Source organism: Aspergillus brasiliensis, assembly GCF_001889945.1.
Source record: "Aspergillus brasiliensis CBS 101740 unplaced genomic scaffold ASPBRscaffold_19, whole genome shotgun sequence".
NCBI lineage: Eukaryota > Fungi > Ascomycota > Eurotiomycetes > Eurotiales > Aspergillaceae > Aspergillus > Aspergillus brasiliensis.
The window spans coordinates 125,358-138,215 of NW_027137460.1; the positions used below are offsets into that span (position 1 = coordinate 125,358).

General features: G+C 49.4%; 6 protein-coding genes across 6 annotated transcripts; 3 read left to right on the top strand and 3 right to left on the bottom strand.

The window, feature by feature from the left end:
• Positions 1-1,676: 1,676 nt before the first annotated feature.
• Positions 1,677-3,566, bottom strand: ASPBRDRAFT_48630 (putative lipase). The gene has a single exon (XM_067626128.1). The coding sequence runs from the start codon at positions 3,209-3,211 to the stop codon at positions 1,796-1,798; it is 1,416 nt and encodes a 471-aa protein (XP_067473926.1). The 5' UTR covers positions 3,212-3,566; the 3' UTR covers positions 1,677-1,795.
• Positions 3,567-4,196: 630 nt separating this feature from the next.
• Positions 4,197-4,691, bottom strand: ASPBRDRAFT_48631 (DUF2945 domain-containing protein). The gene is made up of 3 exons (XM_067626129.1): positions 4,575-4,691; positions 4,411-4,473; positions 4,197-4,336 (listed from the first exon to the last, which is right to left on the bottom strand). Exons 1-3 carry the CDS (start codon positions 4,668-4,670, stop codon positions 4,265-4,267), a joined length of 231 nt encoding a protein of 76 aa, XP_067473927.1. The 5' UTR covers positions 4,671-4,691; the 3' UTR covers positions 4,197-4,264.
• Positions 4,692-5,161: 470 nt separating this feature from the next.
• On the top strand, positions 5,162-6,027 carry ASPBRDRAFT_69524 (uncharacterized protein; the record flags this gene model as incomplete). Its single annotated transcript, XM_067629036.1, has 4 exons — positions 5,162-5,370; positions 5,561-5,703; positions 5,842-5,938; positions 5,985-6,027. The coding sequence occupies exons 1-4, from the start codon at positions 5,285-5,287 to the stop codon at positions 6,025-6,027; spliced, it is 369 nt and encodes a 122-aa protein (XP_067473928.1). The 5' UTR covers positions 5,162-5,284.
• A 651-nt stretch (positions 6,028-6,678) lies between these two features.
• Positions 6,679-7,584, top strand: ASPBRDRAFT_362399 (uncharacterized protein). Its single transcript, XM_067623466.1, has 2 exons — positions 6,679-7,091; positions 7,163-7,584. Exons 1-2 carry the CDS (start codon positions 6,806-6,808, stop codon positions 7,420-7,422), a joined length of 546 nt encoding a protein of 181 aa, XP_067473929.1. The 5' UTR covers positions 6,679-6,805; the 3' UTR covers positions 7,423-7,584.
• Positions 7,585-9,366: 1,782 nt separating this feature from the next.
• On the top strand, positions 9,367-11,016 carry ASPBRDRAFT_137420 (putative hexokinase; the record flags this gene model as incomplete). Its single annotated transcript, XM_067618893.1, has 1 exon — positions 9,367-11,016. One exon carries the CDS (start codon positions 9,367-9,369, stop codon positions 11,014-11,016), a length of 1,650 nt encoding a protein of 549 aa, XP_067473930.1.
• A 647-nt stretch (positions 11,017-11,663) lies between these two features.
• ASPBRDRAFT_137556 (uncharacterized protein) lies at positions 11,664-12,850 on the bottom strand (the record flags this gene model as incomplete). The annotated part of the gene is made up of 3 exons (XM_067618909.1): positions 11,664-11,948; positions 12,133-12,175; positions 12,297-12,850. 3 exons carry the CDS (start codon positions 12,848-12,850, stop codon positions 11,664-11,666), a joined length of 882 nt encoding a protein of 293 aa, XP_067473931.1.
• Positions 12,851-12,858: the final 8 nt, after the last annotated feature.

Below are 12,858 nucleotides of genomic sequence, written 5' to 3' on the forward strand. Positions count from 1 at the left end.
GACTCCGCAAAGCATTACGGAAACTCCATAATTTGGGTCGGGCACGGCCAGTGACAACGTAAGTGCTGATACGGCCGCTGACGATCAGACGAGGCGGACACTCTTGGCAGCGTTTCGGACAGTGGAGCTGCGGGCCACGCTGCGAACTTCATCCGCGCAGGAGACGCTCTGATTGCTGGATAAGGTGCAGCCGGAACTCGCCCAGATTCGTGGACGGGTCATCCCATGATTCCACTGGGTGGCCACGCCAAATGAGCGACTTGACCGGCAATTCTACGCTGGAAGGTGTGAATATATCGAATTCTCTGAACCGCCACCCGAAACCTCTCTTGTCCCTCCCTCATCGTGGAAAGGGGGAATGGTGCATATGTGAGTCTATCTGTATGTGAGCAGCAGCGCCACTAATTCCGAGTTAATCGGACAACGGGCATGCAACATCTGACTTCTTTTCCACCCCGAGTTTACCCCTTCCGGAGATCTAGACCGACTCGGTCAAAATGAATTTGTGGCTGAAAGGACTATTGGGAGAGACCCATGGCTATGACTGGTTGTCTGATTCTACCCGCAAAATCAGTTGTCAATTGGCGACGGTCCACGTACTCCCATTTTCCTTTTCAACGGACTTGGCACACTAAGCGAAATTGGCCGTCCAGACTTACTTTTCTGGAAAGAGTTCTATGGTGAGTCTCCATGCCGGTTACCCGCAACCACGAGCGAACCGTGCCGCTTGGGGAGAAAATTCCTGGCAGATTAGCGAATGAGAGAGACCATGCCATTCCGGTGTCGGTGTCATTTGCCAGTTCAGCGTTCTCAGACCCATGGACGCCTCAGGCTAATCGCCGACTCCATCCAGGAGGAGCGATCGACAGTCCGTAGATAATAGATATAGGCTCTCTTTTCCATCGTCCCAGACAGATTATCTTAGTGATTATCACGGATACGCTTGCATTGATCAGCGCGGGTCTTCTCCGTTAGTACTGGTGGTGGTGAGCTGAGACGTGCTCTGTAGCTTGGGTGATCTGGTATGATGGTATGCGTGTGGTGCAAGGGGGGTAAAGAAGGAGCTGAATCAAAACTAAATGATGTTTTTCTTTTTCCGGAACTCAAATGGACCCCTGAATCTGGAAGCACTGGTATCATGAGAGGTCACGATGCACAAATTCCGGGGTAGTTTAATAAATATGGAGTACGGCGAGCGATAAGAGTCGCTTGAATGTCAAGAAGAGGAAGTGTGCAAATGAACACCTGACAGGCCACGTGATGGGTACACAATCTTTGAATTGGCTTCCAAAAATGCCAACCAACCATCATCACTGGAATCAACTCTTGTTCGTCGCACGCTCCAAGGGTATCGGTCTACGAACCATGGCCAATAGATTTTGGCCGACGCCCATGACTCCTCAGCAGAGTAGAAAATGCGGAAAATTCCTTCTCCCTGTTTCCTGCTTGGATCAGGCGGTTTCGGCTGTGTGTGGCCTACGTATACACTGAACGACAGTCCCGCCAATTCCGTGATAGTGGGTTGATCTCTGCCAATACAGTTCGGGAGATAGAGACGCGATGACGGTTGTCCACTCTGTTCTTCCGGCTGGAACTGATCCACTTAAAGACTTCCGTGAAACGAAAGCATTAGCCTATAAGGTCAAGCTCATCTCGAGCCACAGGGATACCCTTCTGGGAAGTGATCGTTGGCCTGCGCAAATAGTGCTTGGCTGTAGCCAAGTATAAGCCTAAATACAAATGTGTACGTATGGTGTGCAGTGACCACCTATGTGCCTGTAACTTCTCATTGCCTTCAAAGGCTTTCCACCCCTACTCCGGGCGCTGAAGCGGCATAGCCTATGATATCGGGTTCCGCAAATGTCTTTGGCCTATACCTCAGGGTTTCCGACAGAGAGACCAGCAAAAGTCCTTCCGTGCCTAACAAGTCGTCCAGACCAAGCTGTGGGGGAATTGATTGCTCACACACCGTGGTGACGTTGACTCGTGATGGTTTACCGGGCCCATCATGAGTTAGCGCGTCAACGGTAAGCGCCCATGCAAGTGGATTGTATAGCACACCTTTATGCGTGTACATTCCGCCTGCAGGCTTGTGGGCGCAAATGGACTGGAGGTTGTTATTGGACACGCCAACTCCACGTGCATCCTGGAGAATCGCGGATGCCTGGTCTCCATGCATCGGCTGCACAATCTCGTCGAAGGCAGAGTAGATGGTCGTTGTGGGAACATACGCCGACTCACCCCCGAGTGCTCTCAGGGTGTGAACGAACTTAGCGTCCCATCCCTGCTGCCACAGTGCGGGGGTGCACACTATCCCCGCAAGCCAGGGGCACACCAGCTTGTTCTCGACCGTCCCTCGGAAATCCGGACTTATTGCAATGAAATCCTCCACTGAGCCCCGGGTGGATGGCCAATATTTGAGGGCCCACTGTGTATTCAACCCGCCCTGAGACCAAGAGATGACGTTAACCTTGGACCGGTAGAGACTGGATATGTAGTTGATGGAGTATGCGATGTATTCGGCGGTAACCTGGACATCCCCCAGCGAGGCATAGGGGACATTGACCCAAGCCACGTCAACCTCCGGGATGGCGTTGCCCAACTTCCCGAAATTATAATAATACGACGTTCCAGCAGGCGCGGCTGTTCCTGGAACCAAGATCACTGGCTTCCTCCCATTGTCGCTTTGCGCTGGGAAGAAAGTTGGCATGTAGATGGCCTCTCTCAGAGCTGCCTCTGGGACGGAATATGGGGCATCCTCGATTGCTTTAGACGGGTATATACTCCCGCTTTTTAGGGCAGGGTTTTGGTTATGAGCCGAGTTAATGTCGGCGTTGAGATAGCCATTCAAGAAGGTGAGGATCTTTGGAGGAATTAAGCCTGAGGCCACTATGTCTTCTGCTAATTCCAGTATTGTCGGGCTGCTCTTCTTGGTGAAAATTGCCTCGATCCTTCTTAATGCCAGTTGTACCTGTTCATCCCCAAACGATTGCAAGCTCTCAGTTGTTGCAAGACGTGCTATAATATTTGCAGCCACAGATGATACCCTCTTATTTACCATAGGATCTTTGGCCGCATTCGAGAGAGCTGAGACAAGGTCATGGTCCGGATTTGGCACGGACAAGTTCTGTTGGGGAATTGAGATGCAGAAGCATACGGGGCTCAGGAGTGCCCCATAAAGGAGACGCCTAGCTAGGGCAGACAGCCGCATGTTATGCAGGTTCAGTGATGCACGATGGAAATTCGAGGATGGTACCCACGATGGATGTGCTTACCCAGGAGAGAGAAACTGCTGACAGATATAGCCAACGAAGTGAACCTCGCATCTAAAAGCACAGAATATTCCGAAATTTTTCGAAGAGGCTCGGTCTCATATGCTGATTTGCTCCTCCGTTGATTTGCGACGCCTCGAGCTGGAGAGAGCCAAGACCCAGTCACAGTCAAGATATCAGAACCGCAAGCCCATGCTTATCTGGATAACCTAGCGATTGGGTGCATCTTGCTCGGAGAAGTGACGTTATCCCTCAAGGGTCAGCATTCTGTCTGACCTTCATATGGCCGGCCACCCACTCCGCGAGCCATCCGAGAGATATCGGGAAACGAAGGCAACTTCTTATGCTTTACGACTAACTCCGAGCCTGCAGAAGTCAATCTAAATCGACAGAAAAGGTATGGAGCATGAAGCTAATCAGCAGGTATCTGTCATACGATTGGTCCAAGAACACAACGTCTGCAGCGGTTCACTTGATCTCCTTGCTGCCACTCCATTCCCACTCGGAGGGTATCAGTGACGAGCAATGGGACCGTGAAGATGACGGTCAAATGACCATGTCGCGATGTATGAACAGCTCAGAGGCTTCTTGATCCAGTGCTCTGGACGGGTTGTAGCAGTAGTGGGCGGCTGATGCTGATATGTCATTGCTCCGGGGTCCTTAAGAGGACCAAACTTGGAGGAAGCAGGTGGTTGAGAAAGAATGGAGGGAAAAATTGAAATCCCAACCGGGGCTAATGTTCCCCGGATATACTATGGCTACGGGGGATCAAAGTCACTGTAACAGTACCCCAGGCTCGAGTCATCTGCATTGCAGTGCCGACGGGGAAGGCCACAGGTGCAACCATCACAAGCCAACATCCAGCTGTCATCGCTACAGTAATTTCCAAGATGTTCTTGATTCATCAATGTATAATATATTGTGATGCCCTTATTATTTCACAAATCCCCCCGGCGTCCTCCGTGGCTCCGCCCCGATGGCGCCTTGCCATTTCATTCTTCCGTCTTATCCAGCGTCTTCGGATTATGTGCTACACGATGCCCATGCTGATCGTGAAAGATGACCTTGACGATGGGAAAGGGACCGTCAGCCGCATGATCTTGATGCCTCGAGTCTGAACTGCCGGGGCCTTGCTTACTTTGGGTGGATTGGCTACCTCTTCTTCATGTGCTTCGGCGTCGTCGGTGACGACCTTGTCAACCTGGGTTGGTCCAGTCCGTCAGTCATGTGCTAAGCCTCCTGTGTCGCAAATGAATCCAGCATAGAGCCGTTCGTCAGGAAGACGGAGGACTGTAGGCTTACTTCTCCTTCGTGCGTTCCTCCACGATATTTTGTGTACACGTAGTCTCCCTCGTTGATACGTTCTCCAGTCTTGTCCTGGACTCTTTCTGTCGACATGGTGCGAAATTACCAGCAATATTGTATAGCAATATTTTCGATGACTAGTTTGCTTGGGAAGAACAATGATAATTGTCAAGAAAGAAAAGATATACGAGGGTCTGATTTCACCCCGGATGTTGATGTCATGATGACTGCCAGGAACGAACTCCTTCCCGTCGGAACTCCCAAACTATACTCAGAAACTACAACAAATACATAGTATTTATCTGATCTATTCACGAGCAAAGGTCTAATTTGGGGAATCGGCATCGGTACGGCCTATACCATTGAGTCCACCCTAATTACCTTGGTTATTTGGCACCGATTAGTAGTAGTAACTTGGAGAATCTTCTTTTGCTATTCCCCCAACTAATAAGCATCAGCGCCTTTCATTATATAAATAATCGTAGCTCAGCATAATAGAATTCTTAAATAGCGATATAGAGAGTAGGTACATTGTATAATAATTATATATATATATATATATATACTTCTCAATTACCCCTATCAGAGAACTTAGTAGTACTACCAATTTCTGCATATACTAAGGAGCTACTGCTATTGAAAATGAAGCTATCACCACGGCGCACGAGACACATACACGGGGACTGGTAGTATTAGTAGATAGGGAAATGAAAAGGAAGAACTACGCCACACTACCAGTTCTCATGAACCACCCCCATCTCCCTTCCCCCTCTCCCAAGAGTGAAAAAAAAAGGTAAGCGCGGATACCGAGCCATCGTCGCACAGTGGCAGTCATGCAAAGGAAGCGGAGTGGGTGATGTGGTAGTGCAAGGCACAAAAAGAAACTCAGAAGTCCGACATGGTATTTGTAGTATATTATGAATGAATGATTGAATGAATGAAGAATGATGAGGATGATGGTGTTGAGTGGCATGGCCATCTAGTCTTGCCCTGTCTTACAATGTTGCAGTCAGTAGTAGCCTTCCCTTCCACCGCTCGGATGACCCAGACTACTACTTAGTTCAGGCTTCCGTTCGATACGAGGTGATGGGACAATTTGTACCCGACGTGGGTTATTCTCTAGGTGGTGAGTAGATCAAGTTGCTCACTCAGGCTTGGGTTGCATGACTGCGCGTAGTAGATCAGTAGATAGTACTAGAATTGTGGGTCCTGTTAGGTATCTTCGCTTGACGGTAAGAATTTGACTCTGGTGTCATTTGTGTAGGAGATGATGATGATGATGATGATGATGATGATGATGATGTTACTACGACTTCTATGGATTTTGGATGTGCTGCCGTAAGCAAAGCTCGCTCCGTTGGGTTTGTCTGGTGTCCTGGCGGGCCACGTATACTACTAGGTACACAGACGCACACACGGATTGGCTTTATGGCATTTATGTCATGGTTGAGTTGTCCTGCATGCTCCGTGAAGATACGGGATGGTGGATGGGAGCTGAGGGCCACGTGGGCAAGGGGGTGTCTTGGATAAATCAGTAGTAGTAAGTAGTACTGTCTGTTATATGCCCGTATGATAGTAATGATGAGAGACACAGATTCATAGATCGAACCTTCAAGTCATTGTGCATCATAGTATCCCAGTACTACATAGTTAAGTAGACTAAAGGAAGTTCACAGGTGAGTTTGAATGCATCAGGAGCACCAGCACCCGACATCTATCAGAATGGAAATTAAGCGGGGATAACACACCCCTTGCAGGATTAAAAATCTCCTGAGTATCTTGACAGGTATTTGGTCCCTTGCACCCACCAACCTTGGCCTGTCTGACTGGTGACTGGTAGCGAGAGGACCCTGAGACGCAAGAGGAGATCTAGAATGACAGATCGGGCTAGTAAGCGAGTTGGACCATCGTCCTTGCCGATAGGAACAGATTACTTTGAAATGCGGAGATCGATAATATTGTGTTATAATCATCTTATGTTCACAACCTTACTGACCTTTTGCATCTCAACAGATGTCCCGTTCCTTGGCGAAATCTCAGGAATGTGCAGTCCCTCTCTCTCACATCATACTGTGCCCAGTGGTATGTTGGGGTGATATGGTGCTATGGAACGAGGGAAATTCAGCCAAGAAGACATGTTTCATTAGGGAGGCATTGTCAATGAGAAGAGACAGATTAGGTATAACTACTAAGTAGTAGTAGTATACTCTGTACGGAGTAAGTGCCATATGCCATCAGCCGAGAACGGTGATTGGCGGGGACGGCGATGGGGTAAAATGGAACCAAATGTAACACTCCCGGCCATTGGGAGCGGGCCCACTACCACCGTTGCACCCAGTCGCTCCTCGACCCAAAAAGGTGTCACATTCCAATTCCCTTTGGCTGCATCCAAATCCATCAATGAGACAATTTTGGAGAAAGGACAGAGAATGCCAGGGAGACTGTCCGATCATCCCGCTTTGTCTGTGAGGAGTCACAGTATACCTCCCAAGTACCCAGTACTTACATACTTGGGTATGTGACTAGCCGGGAAGAGATTGTATCAATCAACTATTCCCTGACTGACCAAAACTGCTGGAGAACAGGTATAAGGGTTACCGGAACACTGTCCAAACCGTATCCACACTTCCACGAGACACACAACGCAGGGTTGATGACCTCTATCCGATCCATTTTGGATGCAACTCTGTCGCTTGTAAACTTCATCAGGGCCCACTTGGTGCATCTCTCCAGTTACTCTTCCCATTTCTTCAGATCTACTCAAGAGAGACTCCCCTCTCTCTCTCAGTATCGGGTAACCATGTCAATGCCATTGAAGGCTGCTTCTCGTGTCTCATTGTCTTAGATTTCTTTCTACTAGTAAGGATCAGCTGGCTGCATCTGAGATTTAACCTCCAGTGGGTTATGCTTATTCTTTAGACCCCTGAGGAGATTACTGAACTCTGAAGTACCAAGTGTCGATGATTAGATCATATTCGCCCGATCTCTGAAGAATGATTAGATGATGATGATGATGATAAAGATAACGCCAGGCCGATGGCTAACTGGGAACTCTTCTCCGTTCCCATGCAGGGTTCGATGATGATACTTGAATCTCTTCTTAGATATCTACCTTCCGAGCATCCGAGGTTGACCCCGGTAGTTCTAGACCAGACATGGATCCAGGTCTCACATAAAACCCAATCTTAGTATAGTAGTACTAATTACGGAGTGATTAGAGACCTTTTTAGCCGGATGATGGATCAGATAACTATACCATAATACCATACCTACCACCCACGTCTTAGTTAAGTATTACACCATACACTACTCCTTAAATAGTAGTAGTAGTAGTATCTGCTCCCGTCGATAGTCATAGGGGTCCATGACGGTGAGGGGGGTTTTGTGTCGACATCACTTCCTGGGGATGTTCCAAGTGACTTTCACCCGCAAGCAAGGTCGCAATTGATCGCCTCATTGAATCAGCACACCAGGGTGATAGATTGATTAACTAATTGTGCCTCTTTCACAATGGACTGGTTCCCTTCAGTTCAAGTCGAGTTGTGTGTTGAGTGACGGCATATGTAAGGTAATGGAGTCGCAGGTAAATACGATACGGAACGAACCAGCTGCCAGGAACCATACCAAGTACCACCCCAAGTGAGTCGTAGTACGTAGCAGTAGTTAGTTAATGAGTTACCACCCTGCGACCTGACCGGCAAACCATAGGGAGGTATGATACCGATGGCAAGGAAAATTCATGAATGAAATCTTCTTTTTTTCTTTATTATTTCCCCCTTTTCCTTCCTCTCCTTCCTTCACTGATGGATGGAAATTCTCATTTATCTTCTTCCCCCCTTCTAATTGCAGATTCCTCAAGCAAGCCATCCCAGCTTGTGGGAAAGCCAAATTGGGTGTGTGGTTCCTGACGAGGAATGAAACACGCGTTTTTGGTTCCCACCAAACCCGGTCGTACCGCTAAACTATTGCTAGAATCACTGCTACTGCTAGTTACTACCAGTCCGTCACTCTACTAAGAATAATCTGCGACTCCAAAACTACAATACAATCAATACCACTCACGACTACTACCTCTACTTTCCCTTCACTCTTTCGTTCCCCCATTCCTCTTCTTCCTCCTCTCTCTCCCCCCCTTCAATCACCCCCATCTTCATCCCCTGAAATTCAACGCTACCTTCACTCGGGCTACACCTCTAGCTTCCTTTCCGTGCAACTCGATTCTCACTTTCTTCCCGCCAGGCACTGAAACGCCCGCTCGTCATTCGAACTCCATCCATCCGCTCTCTCCCGCCAGGTTCATCTACCACCTACTACTACTTGCCTCTACTACTACTACTTCTACTACTCCCTCTGCAGAGGCAATTCCCGTCTTAACCCTGCTCCTCTTTTCCGCTGCAGCTCGTGCAGGGATTCGTCATTTGGGGTGATCAGTGATACTTCTTAAAGTCTTGTTCATCTCTCTTGATAGAGACCCATTCTATACGGCATTTGCATCTTCTCTTTTCTGTTTTCCCTTCCGCTTTGGTAGTTGTCATCAGTCGGGCCGGCAAGCCTTGATTCGACTCCTATCTCATCCCCCCCTCGAAGTGGTACTTGCTCGTATCCATGATTCTTTGACCGTGTGCTGCAAGTTTCACTTTCCCCGTATGAGCCCTTATCGGTGTTAAGCCACAACTACCCGCTCATACAACTGCACCCCCCCTCATCCCTCTCGTGACCACCACTTTGGGATTGGGAAATCCTCTCTGGTCGCCTTCCTCCTTAACCAAGACCCTCTCCCTCTCTAATCATGTCGGCCCCGTTGGTCAAAGTCTTGCATCGAATGCAAGAACTCTTTACAAACATAGTTGCCGCCTTGGAGGCTATGCTATTGTTCCCATCCCTTTTCCGCGACCCCTCCCGTAAGCGGCGGAAGCCTTTCCATGGAGCGTATTGGGGACGTCGCTCTCTTGATGCGTTTGCTGACGAGGTGGACCGTCTGTTCACGGCACCATTGACTGTGCAAAACATGGTCGCCATGTCAGACAAGATCCGTGCGCAGTTCAGGTCTTGTCTACAAAACAGCCCCGTCTGCATGCTACCTTCCTACAACCATGCACTGCCGTCCGGAACAGAGACGGGGACGTTCCTCGCGCTGGATGTCGGTGGCTCAACGCTGCGGGTAGCATTGGTTGAACTACGTGGGCAGGGAGACATGCGCATCCTTCACGTCTCGTCGTCGTACATTGACGAAGATGTCAAGTTATTGGAGGGCACTCTCTTTTTTGATTGGATGGCGGAGAAGATCGACTCGATGCTACGCGAAGTGGGTGTCAACTATGGACGAGAGGCTGTGCCACTGTCGATGGGATTATCGTGGTCGTTCCCCATTGAACAAACGTCGAACAGCAGTGGTCTCGTTATCCACATGGGCAAAGGATTCCACTGTTCAAATGGCACCCTTGGACAAGAGCTGGGGGATCTTATCGTTCAGTCTTGTCAGAAGCGGGATCTCAATGTCCAGGTGGATGGAATTGTCAACGACAGCTCAGCTACTCTCCTCTCACGCGCCTACATCGAACCCAAGACACGCATGTCGCTGATCCTAGGAACGGGAACCAATGTGGCCATTCACTTTCCCGTCCATGAGATCGGCCTGACTAAATTCGGTACGAGACCGCCGGGCTGGTTCGACTACGCGAAGCACGTTATCGTCAACAGCGAAATGAGCATGTTTGGCGGCAGCATTCTTCCCAAGACCCGCTGGGATGAGGTTGTGAACCGGACACACCTTCGGCCCGACTACCAACCTTTGGAGTATATGATTACCGGGCGTTATCTGGGCGAGATCATTCGGCTCATCATTGTTGAAGCAGTCGAGTCGGCAAAGCTCTTTGGCGGGGAATTGCCTCATTCGATGCGCGACGCATATTCGTTTGATACCAGCATTGTGGCGGCGCTGGAAGCTGATACATCCCCACTTCTCTCGTCGTCTGCGGCGCTTCTGCAGAAGGAACATACCTTTACCGTGTCACCATCCGTCGAAGATTTACGCTTCCTCCGACGCATCTGCCAGATCGTCTCTAAGCGAGCAGCAGGATACTTGGCTACGGCAATTCACAGCATGTGGTGCCTGCGGAATGAGGCGGAGTCTTCCACCACGGCCCCCTCCGCACCCCCTTCCATCAAGGAAGCTCAAGAAGTGACCGTGGTCGAAAGCGAAGAGAATCAGCAGAGTTTGTCAATCGCATGTGACGGCAGTGTCATCAACAAATACCCTGGGTTCCGGGATCGTTGCCAGGGCTATCTGAATGACCTCGTGAAGGAGACGAATGCATTGCGGCCATCTCCGGATACCACCACTGAACCACAGGTGCGCTTGGACCTTGCACCGGAAAGCGCTATTCTGGGAGCGGCCGTAGCAGTGGCTGTCGCTGTTGCGGAAAAGAAGCTCGAGTAAAGTACGGTATCCAGCATTTTGACCTCCCATGTGAACTTCATACCTATCTCTGTTAGATTCATCGGCCTGTTGGTTACATTCGCATTCCGAGGTGTTTTTGTGTCAGCTTTGCATTTACTTGGCCACCTTTTCGCTCTTGGGGCTTTTGGGTGTTGGACATTGTCATTTCCATTATTTGTTCTACGGGGCTCCTCCTGACTGGGCCACCCGATTCCATGCATTTGCGCTTCCATAGGAGCATTCATTGCTTTTGCATAGACAGAACAGGTTTATCGGTGAGGGGGTGGAGCATTTCTTGACCTTTCGGCGGACTAGACGGTTAGGCATGTGGTCTGAGATAGAAGCGGGGATTGTGTGAGTGTGTGTGTACATAATGTTAATGGTCAATACAAGAGTACTGAGCACCGGGCGGGCTAAAGCTATAGTGAAGCTGAAGTCGAGATTTGGTCCTTGGGTAAAGAATCCCCGCACCTCACATCGTGTGTCCTTGCCATGCCTTACTGACAGAGTAGCTCAAGACCAAGGAGAGGAAATAACTACAACCTCGGGGAGCAACAGTGCAGGCCCATCAAGTAGTCCTGAAACGGACAATAATGATACAAAGATCTACACCAGCTTCTCTAAGCATCAGTCATAACATATCAATGTCATTCCCGACACAGATCCTGCAACAACTCCAACATTCTCAGTTGAAGCGCCGATACTTCCTCTCGGGAAAGCTGCTGCTGTTGCTGCTGCTTGACCGTTAAGGTGGCGGTTGTTGTTCGTCCCATGTTAGAGGGCTCAGAGTCCGAAACAAGACTCTTCTTAATGGTGAAAAAGGGAATTTTTAGCGCTTTAAGCTCCGCGATCATAGCATCGGACATTTGCCTCGAGGCTTTGTATACTTTTGCGTCGTAGTTGGTTAGTTCGGCGCGGTCTTCTTCGGCGGTCTATTTCAGTCATTCAATATTAGCTGCGTAGTTTTAGGGCCAATTGCTTATGGTTTGTATTGTGCGTATGACCATGGCATTTATCGCCAGCACCACGGTGTGCGTGGTGTTCTTCCCCGTGCTTGTTCTTTTTGTGTAATTTGTATCGAGATCCGTGGATGGGGGCATGCATGGCAATACATACAGAAACTTGTTTGTTCTCGTCAACGGGAGCACCGACGGAGCGTCTAAATCAATTCCAAAAGTGATTGATTAACTTAATTCCCATTTGAAGATATCTCTCCCGTAGTCGACTGTCTGCCTGCCATCTCTTATCTTGGATATGAGGAGAATTATAGTATAACTCACAATACAGCATCCAGCTCCTTCTTCTTCTCCGTCCGGGCGGACTGTTTCTTCAAAAGCGCTTCTCGGCCCTGCCACCATTGTTTCTCGTGGTCGTGTTGTCGTTGAATTAGCCAGCGGAGACGTCGTTGGATGTCTTCGTTTTGGGCTACCGTGCGCATTACGTAGCGGAGGGCGCTGGGCCAAGTGGTTATGCTGGAGGTGTCTTCTCCGGATACACCTCCCGGTGCTGGTGATGGTGTTGGTGCAGGTTGTGGTGGTGCTGTGGAGGGGTGTTGTTGTAATTGTTGTTGGTGGTGGTGGTGATGGTGTTGGGGTGGTGAGGTGGGTTTCGAGGTGGGTTTCGAGGGTTCGGGGAGACGAGGGAGGGATTCGGTGGGTTCGTAGGGATCATTGTCTTCTGTTGATGCTGGCTCTGAATTGTGAGAGTAAGGAGAGTGGTTTTGGAGGGGTTGTAATTGAGATTGTAGCTGCTGTTGTGGTTGTGGTTGTTGCTGGTTGGATAAGGCGGAGAGAGTCCTCAGGACGGAGCTCAAATCTGCTGCGTTGTAATCCATGGTGCAAT

Excerpts from the sequence above, each read along its gene's own strand:
- ASPBRDRAFT_362399 (XM_067623466.1), top strand. The coding sequence starts at position 6,806 with ATGCCATCAGCCGAGAACGGTGATTGGCGGGGACGGCGATGGGGTAAA. Across the intron at positions 7,092-7,162 it reads CCCAGTACTTACATACTTGG|GTATAAGGGTTACCGGAACA; the intron begins GTATGTGACTAG and ends GCTGGAGAACAG.
- ASPBRDRAFT_48630 (XM_067626128.1), bottom strand. The coding sequence starts at position 3,211 with ATGCGGCTGTCTGCCCTAGCTAGGCGTCTCCTTTATGGGGCACTCCTG.
- ASPBRDRAFT_48631 (XM_067626129.1), bottom strand. The coding sequence starts at position 4,670 with ATGTCGACAGAAAGAGTCCAGGACAAGACTGGAGAACGTATCAACGAG. Across the intron at positions 4,474-4,574 it reads GAGGAACGCACGAAGGAGAA|GTTGACAAGGTCGTCACCGA; the intron begins GTAAGCCTACAG and ends GGACCAACCCAG. Across the intron at positions 4,337-4,410 it reads AGGTAGCCAATCCACCCAAA|GTCATCTTTCACGATCAGCA; the intron begins GTAAGCAAGGCC and ends CCCATCGTCAAG.